Below are 11,412 nucleotides of genomic sequence, written 5' to 3'. Positions count from 1 at the left end.
TGCTCACAAGCGGAAGCGGTCGGTGAAGTTCGGCGACTCTGGGACAGTTAGAGGCAGTTCGCTCTTCTTCACCACAACAGGTTTATAGTGTCTGATGGGGTTTGCTTTGTGCACCTGAGGAGGAGGAGAAGAAGTGTCAGCGTGCGTGCCTGACACACACACACACACACACACACACAAAAGTCTAGTGCCGTTTGTACGACTAGCAGCAGCGAGACAAGTTTAAAAACCCGACACGACGCAGCTGATTGGTGGCAGCTCCCTGCAGACATCACTACCTCTCTATTCTGGTGTTTTATTCTTATGAAGCTTTGCAGGAAGAGGAAAGTTTTCCACAGAACCCAGAAGACAACAGAAGGCGAGAGACCAGGTCATTTAACCCTTTCAGGCCCGACCAATGAAAACAGTCTGAGATATTTAGCATTTATTACTATGTAAGAGTTCTAACATATTACAGTTTAATCTGCTGCTTGCTGGTGTGTGTCCGACAAGCAGACTGCTCTAAATCCTGCTCAACACTTTTAAAGAAAGGTCTCAGAAAACAAAGTGTTAAATATGACGTTTGGCCTTGTTAAAAGGCAGCAGAGTCATTACTTCACGTTTAACAGCTAAACCCTGAACTGGAAAAACCAAACCAGTTAACTTCACGTTCAACAGTTTTATGTTTAGTTTGAAACATTTTGCAGCTCTGTAGCGACAACACCACAGCAGAGGCAGAACATCTGGCTTCATAGACCTAAGAGATCCTAAAACGAGCCCAGAAGAAGGGCTCTGGTTTACTTTCTCTCCAGTGGACATGACTGCTTTGTTGAAACCAGTGATTTCCTGCTTAGTCCAGCTGTTTGGACTGGAAAATGGAGATGGACAGCAGAAGACAAACATTCTGCAGAAGGAAGCAGCTAAAAGCTGATCAACGGACCAGAACCATCCATGTGGTGCCGCCACCTCACACACAAGTTGCTGCTGAGAGAAGTCACCTGTTCTTGCCGCAGCCTGGCGATCTCCTCCTTCACCTTCTGCTCCTCCTCCCGCCTCTGCTCCACCTCCATGCGCGCCCTAAGCTCCTCCTTCTCAGCCAGCATCCGCTCGTACTCCTGCCACTCCCGGGCTCGGCGCTCCGTGGCCAGCTCGAAGGCCTCCACCACTGTAGAAGAATTAATGTCTTCAGGAGTGGCGTGGAGGTGAAGACAAGAACACAGTGAGTTTCACAGCTCTGGGAGGAGCTTCAGCCTCCGCACGGCGAGCCGAGCTCCTCCCAGGACATCGTCCACACGCTTCATGACTCCGTTGTCACACCGTGTAAACGAGGGGAGTGTACACGGAAGGCGCCTGCTCGTCATATTGAATACCTGCAACAGTCCGTCGTCTTCTGATCTGATCCGTGTACACCGTGGTACGTTACCGATCTGGTCCGTGTACACCGTGGTACGTTACCGATCTGGTCCGTGTACACCGTGGTACGTTACCGATCTGATCCGTGTACACCGTGGTACGTTACCGATCTGATCCGTGTACACCGTGGTACTTTACCGATCTGATCCGTGTACACCGTGGTACGTTACCGATCTGATCCGTGTACACCGTGGTACGTTACCGATCTGATCCGTGTACACCGTGGTACGTTACCGATCTGATCCGTGTACACCGTGGTACGTTACCGATCTGATCCGTGTACACCGTAGTACTTTACCGATCTGATCCGTGTACACCGTGGTACTTTACCGATCTGATCCGTGTACACCGTGGTACTTTACCGATCTGATCCGTGTACACCGTGGTACTTTACCGATCTGATCCGTGTACACCGTGGTACTTTACCGATCTGATCCGTGTACACCGTGGTACTTTACCGATCTGATCCGTGTACACCGTGGTACTTTACCGATCTGATCCGTGTACACCGTGGTACTTTACCGATCTGATCCGTGTACACCGTGGTACTTTACCGATCTGATCCGTGTACACCGTAGTACTTTACCGATCTGATCCGTGTACACCGTAGTACTTTACCGATCTGATCCGTGTACACCGTAGTACTTTACCGATCTGATCCGTGTACACCGTAGTACTTTACCGATCTGATCCGTGTACACCGTAGTACTTTCTGTTGCAATGTCTGTCGTCATGGCGGACCAACACAAAGGGTTTTGTTTTTAAAAATGAGAAACTGACCATAAATCTAAACCAAAGAAAATTCATCCCGATCGGTTGCAGATGTATTAAATATGGCTCAGGTTGCTATGGCAACATTACAAAGCGACGGAGGCTGAGTGCAGCAGTAACCAGGACGAGAATATTTTCCTAACCAGGACAAAGTTTGTGAACCCTTCAGAATCTGGAGGTTTGACACATTTCCAGTGTAATAAACTGTTTCCACTGTTGGGATGAAGCTGAAATTAAGATTAAATAATGGCAGTACTGGGATTAAACCAGTAAAAGCAGTCAGACTGTATGAATGCAGGACATTTATGACCAGCAGAGATCCTCTCTGGCAGCTGCTGTGTTCAGTCAGAGGAAGTAAAATCCACCACAGGCTGTGTGTTTATAGTTCTGTTTGACTCGTGCAACAGCACAGGGCTCCAGATCGGGACTCAAACCAGCGGCAGCTGCACTGTAACCCCAACAGCCCACATCTGCTCGACCAGATGAGATTAACTGTTCCCTTCTAAAAAAGATGCTTTAATTTGTTACAAGTTGTGTCGACATCACTGTGACTTTCTGCAGGGATCTTCAGGACCGCCTCCAGCTGCAGGCAAGTCCTTTTCCCACGATGCACCTCCTGGTTTTTAACACTTCTACAACAGAAGCACTTTAACTTCTTGGACAGCTTTACTGTTTCTAACATGCTTCCTGGAGGAGACATGACTCCTGCAAGCGCAGGTGATGTCACACAGACGGGAAGCTGCAGCATTCCACTCTTTAGTTGGGAAAGCAGAAAATTCAGCTTTCCACGTCCGACCGCCATCATGGAAGTTTCAGGGCCAGAAATATTCAACTTCAGGATTCTTCTGAGCTGCAGATGGATGTTGGGGCGATAAATGAATGATTCATTCCTGCATTATATGGAACTGTTGTTGCCAGACTCAGTCAGAAAGAAGCAACAAAACTCCCAACAATCCCAAAGGAAGAGGCAGCTCTAAAAATGGCTCAACGTTTCCATGACAGGAGTCGTCTGAAGGAAAACATTTCACTTCATATGAAGAAACGTGTGTCCTAACCGTCTCAGGCAACTCGCCTTTCCTGTGCAAACTGAAGGGTTCCCAAACTTCCACCTGTTTATTCCAACCTGGTTAGTCCGGATTCCTCTTCAGGAATGTTTTATCTAGATGTGAACGCAGGCAGGTGAAGTAAGCATGTCTGAGACGAACCACTGCTCAGAGCTGGCGGTCAGTAACGGGTCTTACCCACAGCACTCCGGCCCTCCTTCCGGGGCCTGAAAGGCTCTTTGTGAGTCACGGTGTTGGGCCTGGCTTTGAACACGGCAGCCTCCTCCTGATGCTTCTGCTCTTCCTTCACCTGGAAGATTCAGATTGTTTCAGACTCATCACCGAGGAAGGAAACAGTTCAGGTAAGCAGTCCCGTCGTACCATCTGCTCCCAGCGGCTGCTCTTCGCGGCTCCTCGCTCGTCGATGAGGAGTCGGAAGGGCTCAGGCTTCGTGGGCTCCAGCTTCTTCTTCTCTGGCAGGACCACCGTCTCAAAGTCCGGCAGCGGCTGGGCCTTGAACTGTGGGACCTGCGAGCATCCAGGTAGGAGAAGAAAGCAAATCAACAGATGCTTCTTCACACGGACAGCCAAGATTCCTGCTTCCAGATCAGATACTCCACCTCTTCATTTCGCATCTCCTCCAGCCTTTTCTCCTTTAAAGCCCGTCTCTCCTGCTCTCTTTGTTCAAAGGAGAACGGACACAGCTCCACGTGGTGGTTTTCAGGGAGCCGGGGCTGGAACGGAAGGCCAAAGTGAGGAACTGGAGGGGCCTTCAGCGGCGATGGTGGTTTCACCTGAACAAAACATTTGGATCAGTGTGATTAGGAGACGGAATAAAAACTCCCTGTTGCCATGACGACATGTTGATAGTTATTACATCTATTAGACATAAACTTTAATACTGGACTAGATTAGTTGATTTTACTGTTTTATAGTTCAGTCTTATTGCAGTATTTATTACATGTTTATTTGCTTCATATTGTTTTGACTATTTGTGTACCTGCCAGGTGGCTAAATCTGGTGCAAAGCAGAGACTCAGGATGTTTGTGAAAGGTCTCCAACAAATAAACACAAATACAGCTGATGTCCTGAATTAAAAGTCAACGGGTCTGTAATAAACGACAGTATGCGTCCCCTTACTTCCTCGACCTTACGGTCCAAGCGAACCCTCTTCTTCAGGGCAAACGCTGGGGATTCTGGCACAGTTGGATAAGGAACCTTTTTGTCTGGCAAACCCTGTAGAAGGCAAGATTTCCCCTTTAGTTCCCATTAGGATGGAGGAGTAAAAACCTAATGATGTCTGGACTAAAGCCAGCTTTCAGACTCACCACGACTCCCTCCAGGACCTTTTTGGGCAGCGGTTTGGCTTTAAAACTGTGGAGCTTGTCTTCGCTCTCCTGAGGCTTCTTGGCGGCCTGCCTCTCCTGCAGCCTTTTTTCAATCTCCAACTCAAAACCTTCGGGTACGGTGGGTTCCTTCACTGCCGGCTTCTTCAGCTCCTCTGGACCCTCCAGTATCTTCTTGTTCAGCTCCTGGGCCTTGATTTTAAACCTGTGATTGACCCCAGTTAGTATCTGCTGCAGACAGATCAGCTGGTACAGGTGGAGGCAAAGTGAAGGTCCTTACTTCTGCAGCTGCTCCACCTCTTCAGCCTCCCGCTCTGCGCTGCTCTTAACAGCCGGAGGTCGGCTTCTCTGGCGAGTCACCAGGTGAGGAGAGTGAGGCTGTGTGAGCTTCAGGTGGTTACCTTTAACTAGAGGTGGTCCTGAGATGGCAGAATATCACAGAATTTAAACTAAAACTACTTGAATGTCTTCCTTATGTCAGCAAAGAAATATGGTGTTTTATCCTTTCAACTGGTAAGACTGGCTCCTTACTAAAAAGGGAGATGCAGAAGCGTAAAAAAACAAAAACAGACCAGTCTGGTTTGAGGCTGATGAGAAAAATGAGATGCGACTTCATGCATGTTCCCATAAACATTCCCAGCATGAGCTGCTCGCTACATTAGACCCCACAATGAAACCAGTTCTGTCCACATAAACCTGACTTACAGAACTCAGCAGACTGGTGAGCTAAACTGGTCTGCAGTTCCTGTCTGACTGGCTCAGAAGTATGACAGGAATCCAGCGAGAGGAAACGTGAAGGACAGCGAGTTGTCCCAAGTCATGCTAAATGTCCAGTGAAACTGGTTTCACAGCTCATGTAAGAAAATATGATTTTAGTCCCAGTAAGGACCAAACAGAGGAGAAAACTGTTTAGATGTTGGACTCCGTTGTGACTGATAACATGTTTCTGCAGTTCCTCCAGTGACTGAGCGTTAAACCCAAACTGGTTATAAACTACAGAGCACCATCTTCACTTCAGCTACAGTCCAGTACAGCGACTGGAAAACTAATATGGGTCTGGGTGTTGGAGTATCTTTCACAGATGAGAATTACGAGATCGATTCACATCAGGAGACATGAACAAACCACTACCTACCTCACAGGCCAGACATATACATTTTATAATATATAATATATAATATATTAAAAAAAAACCTTATGAATACATTTCAACTGCATGTTTCCTTCCACTTATCTGCTCCTCCATTGTGAAAATATTTGCAACAGCCATCAGGGCTGAAACTAAAAGTGGAATTAAAGGTAATTAAAGGTAATGGAGGTGACCTGTCTGATGATTTGAGGTCGTAGCGCCCAGTCCGACTGCAGACCAGGACTAACAGGTTCTGAAACTGCTTCTTCACCACTGCAGTCATTTTACTGCCCACTTCATCACTTCTATTATTTTCTTATACCCTACTGTAAACAAATACTTCTGCATGCCATTTAAACATGATTACAACACAATCTGAGTAATTCATTAATCTCTACTCACTTTATTATGCTTTACTTATCTCACTACTTGCTACTAACACCTGTTAAGTCATCGTGTGTGCACATGATCCGTGAATAAAGCCGGTTCTGATAATCTGGGACTGAACGAACAAAGAGGAAAAGAAAAGTCTGTCACACCTCTTTCCTGAGTTTTCCGGCTGCGCATATGGTAGCGGGTCGGGGTTCGCTTCTCGAACTGCTCGATCTGCTGAGCCATGGACACATATGTTCTAGCCTCGTCTTCCTTCTTCTTGCAGCCCTTCGACAGGCTGAAAGGTTTGGGTACTGTAGCGCCTCTTCTCGGCCTTGCCTTTAAAAGAAAGGAACTGCTTCAGATGTTTGTTTTTCCTGAACGTTGGACATCCTGGTTAAAGTACTCTTCTCAGATGTGTGTGTGTGATGCGTGGAAGCAAATGTGTGGTGTTGGACGTGATCTACTCACCGCCACCGGTGAGGAGGGTTTGCGAAGCTGATGGATGAAGTCCACCTCCTTGTGCGATGCGTTTGACGAAGCGGACGCTTTAACACGAGTGTCTGTGTTGAAGTGGAACTCTTGAGGAACAGTCGTGGAAAGCTGCATTTTCTTTGGCGGTGGATCTGAATGAATGATTTAGACAGTAAGAGGAGTAAAACGAGTACAGGTTTACAGCTGCAGCCTCAGAGAGACGTGGACTTACTGCCAGCCAGAGCAGCCTTGTAGCTGGCCTCATTCTTCCGGCGGTGCAGAGCCACTTCTCTCTGGAGGTTCCGGATTCTCTCCAACTCCAGTTCCTCAGATGAGCTTGCTCTGTTGGGAATTATTGTGACCAGTAAGTTTCGTTTGCTCTTTCACCCCTTGGTGCAGAAAAAGAGTGACTAAAGCAAAATGCCAATAAGTCACCACCACAGAAAGAACTCAGTTTCCTCCACCTGCAACTTAAACATGGAGATGCTGTTTTGGGTTTTTAATTGTGTCTTATGCAAGTATTACGACAGTGACGATATGATTTTGTCCAAATTTGATTAGATTCTGATTTATTTAGATGCCAATTTGATTTAAATTGCGATTCCCACAATTCTTCAATATTGCTGATTTTTGTAGATTAAAAATTAAATATACAAAACTTTTTGCTCGTCATTTTTCTTGATTTCAATGAGGGAAAAAATAACAGTGGCCAGACCATCAGTCTGCTGCTATAATACACAAAACAACAAGTAAAAAGAAGAAAAATTCCAAACATTTGACAATAGATTACTTATTTGAAAACAAAAAACTATTTTAAAATTGTCAAGCAAAAAATCCTGATATTCGATCTTTCGATTTGACTTTCCCACCCTAGCAAGTATACTGCAGAAATACACAGCAACAACAAACACCAGACGAAGCATAGGACCCTTACCCACAATGCAACGCTTCGCCACATACAGGATGGACTTGTTTTCTAGTCTGTTTCCTGGATTTAGTCTGCTTGAAACGGGCCGAGACCAATTCTTGGTCCGAATCAGAATGTTTGGTGCATCCACGTTTCCCCAAACAAAGTGGACTTTCCGAGCAAACGGACTGATTCTAATAAAAGAAATCTGATGTGAAAGTGTCTTTAGTGCAGAGACTTACTCTGTGTTTGTCGAGGACGAAGTCGCTGGTTGAGTTTTTGCTGCAGTCTTTGAACTTAGTCGCTGACTCTGGCGAGAACCAGGTCTGGGCTTCAGCTGCCCACTTTTGGGTTTCCTGACAGGAGTTCTGAATGAAAACAATCAGAAACTGTGAAATGGTGGATTTGATTCTCTGAAGCACGAGGTTTTAGTGTTTGCTGACTTGATGTTTAGAAGAAAAGCACAGAACTGCTCAACAACTTACTCTTTCGGTTTCTTTGATGGCGGTGCAGCTGGACGGGTGGTCATCTCCTTACGCTTTGAAACCCTGTAATCAATAAAGTTCATCTCGATATAAATCTTTGATCTGTGATGAAAATCCCTGAAACAATCATTTATGCATTTAGCGTGAAGCGACTCAATGTCATTTATTAACTCGCGTCTCAACAACTCCACTTCAGGTAAGAAGAAAAGCCTTCGAGTTCAAGCCAAAACATCTCCAAAAAACAACTCAGACCCAGACCACATAACTGTTTGATGCTCCTGGTGACAGGTAAACTGCACTTAATTTGTATACCTGTGCAGCCCATTTAGACAGACAGGTCCTACAGGACAAGGATAAATAAAATAGAAGCAGTCAGAACAAAGGACTGTACCTGCGTGGCTGTGCAGCGTGTTCATCAGCTGTTTTCCTCTGCGTTCGGGCTCCATTCTGAGTTTTAGGACCCCAGGATGTGCAAATATTTGACGGTGGAGATGCAGACAGACTCTGACCTGGAATATCCATCAGTCCTGATGGGTTTTGATTGAAAGAAAAATAAGGAAAACTATTTTTCAACAAAGTATTAAAAGGCAAAAACAAAAAACCACTGACCAGAGTCCACATTCTTCTCAGGGATTTTGCTGGCCCCAGCTTCATCACCTTGCATTGAGAACTGGTCAGGTCTCAAAGGGGTGATAAGATGACCACCTGCTCCTCCTGCATGTTCTGCTCATCAGAGGTAAAAAAAAACAAAAACAAAAACACAAAATGAGCTTCACACAGCTCACGGGGATGTTTTATTGTCTCAAAGCCAGAAGTTATTTAACTTGTGCATAAAAAGCAAAAAGAAGATAACGCCTATTTGATATAGCTGGAAAGAGCCATTTTTAAATGAAACATAAATTCAATTTAAACATAATAAATTCATAAATGATCAGTAAAGTTTTACAAATGGAACATCTGGCAGGCTTTTAGCACCCTCCCTACTTTGAAATGACAAATATTCACTTAAGCAGAGCAGCAACCACAGTAAATATATGTGAATGTATGAAGGCTATACCCATTACATTGTTTTGTTAAAAAAAAAAAGAAAAAAGAAAGAAAGAAAGAAAAATATGCTAGATAGTACATTTGCATGTGATGCATTGAATTACTAACCACATTATCTCTACTCACATGCATGCACACTGTAAACTCCTGTTTTTAACTGAGTAGATTCATTAGGTATCGGTTCAAAACAGAAATTCCACAAGGCTTGAAGTGCATTTAGGTGTGGATGAAAGATCTGCTGCAACCTGATAAATAAAGCCCCCAAGGAAAACTTCCAAATAGCAGGGAATGTGGCTTTGTATCAACATACAACCCTGCAAAACATGGTCTATAAACAAAACAATAAGGTTGACTTCTGTTTCTGTACAACTTTTTCCATTAAAATAAAACATATGCAGTAAAGATGAAATGTTCTGGGTCTCATCTTAAACACTGGAGGCTAACCAGCCATGGAAGCAGGATAAACACCCCGGCAGTGGGAGCCTTACCAAACCACGTATCGTCGGTCTGGGAGTTCACCAGCTCCTGGAAATCCACGGCGTGGGTCGGGGCGTCGTACTCGTATGTGTCGCCGGAGTCGCTTTCAGCCATAATCAGTCTTTATTTATGTTGGCTAACCTTAAAAACACAGATTAAACCGACGAGTCTTTATTTAGCACTGCTTGGTTTACCTGCCTTACTGTTCAGGTGCACAAATCTACGTGTTTTCATAGAGAACTGGGAAACTGGCTTTGCTAAAAACACAAAGCAGCTTGTTGTAAAAGGTTCATGAGACACATCTCCCAAAATTTAACACTTATTTTAGCCTTAATAATGAAGTTCGCCCTCCCAAAACAAGAGCTAAGCTGACAACGCATTTCTCTATGAACGTACAATCTGCATCAACTGTCGCCTAATCCGTCAAATAAAATATTGAATAAACATCGACTTGCTTTGGCCAAGTATCCATATCGGTACCTGATCAGCCTATAAGCATAAAAAACTTTTTTTCTAGTCTAAAAGAGGGAAACAACACTGAAGGAGTCTAAAAACGTACCGTGGACCGTCCGTTTTCCCAGCGACTTGGACTAAACATGCAACCGTTGCGGGAAGCGCCGCATTACAGTTTAAATTCCCCCCATTTTAAAACAGCCAATGGCCAGCGAGCTCGCCGTTGATTGGTTACATCCAGAAAGCTCACCACTGATTGGTTACATCCAGCGAGCTCGCCGCTGATTGGTTACATAGTTCATCTTCCTGCACTCTACTTGCTACTTACTGGCCACGTGACCCATGCTGACGCGCATATTCTTGAACAACAAAAACAAACTCACAAAAACACATTAGATTTAAAAAAGACATAGAGATAAACTGTAGCTTTTGTGACAGCTACCCAGAAACCATTGTTCATTTGTTTTGGAACTGCCCTGTTGTTGAACAGTTTTGGATAAATGTATGTATGTTTATTTCTTGTCACATTGATTCGAACTTCAAATTATACTGGAGGAATGTGTTGTTTGGGATAAAAGAGATTGACAAAAGGTTTAATAATCCTAAAAGGTATATTATTAATATTATTCTCATTATGGAAAAATTTTATATTCATAAAAGTAAATTTGCTGGCTGAAAACTCTTATTTAATGTATTCCAATGTGAATTTAGTCAATATATTTGCTCCATCAAACATTCTTTGAACAAAAAGCTCCTAAAACTTTAACTGCTTGGAATACTTTTAAGGTATGATCCCCCTTTTTTCTTTTATTAAAAAAAAAAAAAAAAAAAAAAAAAAAAAAAAGGAAATGCTATGTTGTGTTTAATACCCCCTACTAATTTGTATTCCCCCCCCCCCATTATTGTATCATTATCTGTGTTATTTAGTTTTGTATAGTTGTCTATCAATGGGCTTACTCAGGATCACTTTGTAAACACCAACTTGTAAGACAATGGATTGAGTGACGTTTATGCTTGTTTGGTTATGTAAAGCATAATCCGGATCTGTGATCTCCAAATATTTGAATATCACTAATAAATGCTCCTTTTGTGAGGCAGAAGATGAAACTACAACACATTTAGTTTTTGATTGTGAGAAAAAATGTTTTTCAACAGGCTCTCAAAAGTCACCTATTTGATCACCTGAACTTTGTGTACTCCTTTAAACTAATCTATATAATTTTCTATTATGAAAACCCCAACAATAAACCTCTTGAACATGTAGTTAACTATTTTATAGTACAAGCCAAATTTTTTTTATTCATAAACAAAGATTCCTCAAACAATTGCTGTTTCCCTTATTCCAAATGGAAATTAACTCACTTTTTAAATTACGAAACCCATTAAAAAACAATATGAAGAATATGAGGCTTCTTAATTTTTATGAAAATATTTTAATTGTGTATTTAATTGTGTCCTCTTCATAATTTATACTTTATATTTTATTGTCGCATAAAATTGTATCGTCTCATGTTTT

The 11,412-nt window shown here is 43.4% G+C and overlaps 1 protein-coding gene across 1 annotated transcript; it reads right to left on the bottom strand.

The window, feature by feature from the left end:
- Nucleotides 1-3: 3 nt before the first annotated feature.
- tpx2 (TPX2 microtubule nucleation factor) lies at nucleotides 4-9,557 on the bottom strand (the record flags this gene model as incomplete). Its single annotated transcript, XM_079239586.1, has 16 exons — nucleotides 4-114; nucleotides 978-1,162; nucleotides 3,405-3,516; nucleotides 3,588-3,734; nucleotides 3,827-4,000; nucleotides 4,347-4,442; nucleotides 4,535-4,757; nucleotides 4,833-4,971; nucleotides 6,221-6,392; nucleotides 6,531-6,679; nucleotides 6,760-6,869; nucleotides 7,677-7,802; nucleotides 7,920-8,021; nucleotides 8,311-8,446; nucleotides 8,529-8,642; nucleotides 9,455-9,557. 16 exons carry the CDS (start codon nucleotides 9,555-9,557, stop codon nucleotides 4-6), a joined length of 2,199 nt encoding a protein of 732 aa, XP_079095712.1.
- Between the last annotated feature and the right edge of the window lie 1,855 nt (nucleotides 9,558-11,412).

The sequence above is a fragment of the Telmatherina bonti genome (genome assembly GCF_933228915.1).
Source record: "Telmatherina bonti genome assembly, chromosome: 4".
NCBI classification, from domain to species: Eukaryota; Metazoa; Chordata; class Actinopteri; order Atheriniformes; family Telmatherinidae; genus Telmatherina; species Telmatherina bonti.
The sequence above is the reverse complement of the archived record's forward strand: the minus strand, read 5'-3'. Positions and strand labels throughout refer to the sequence as shown.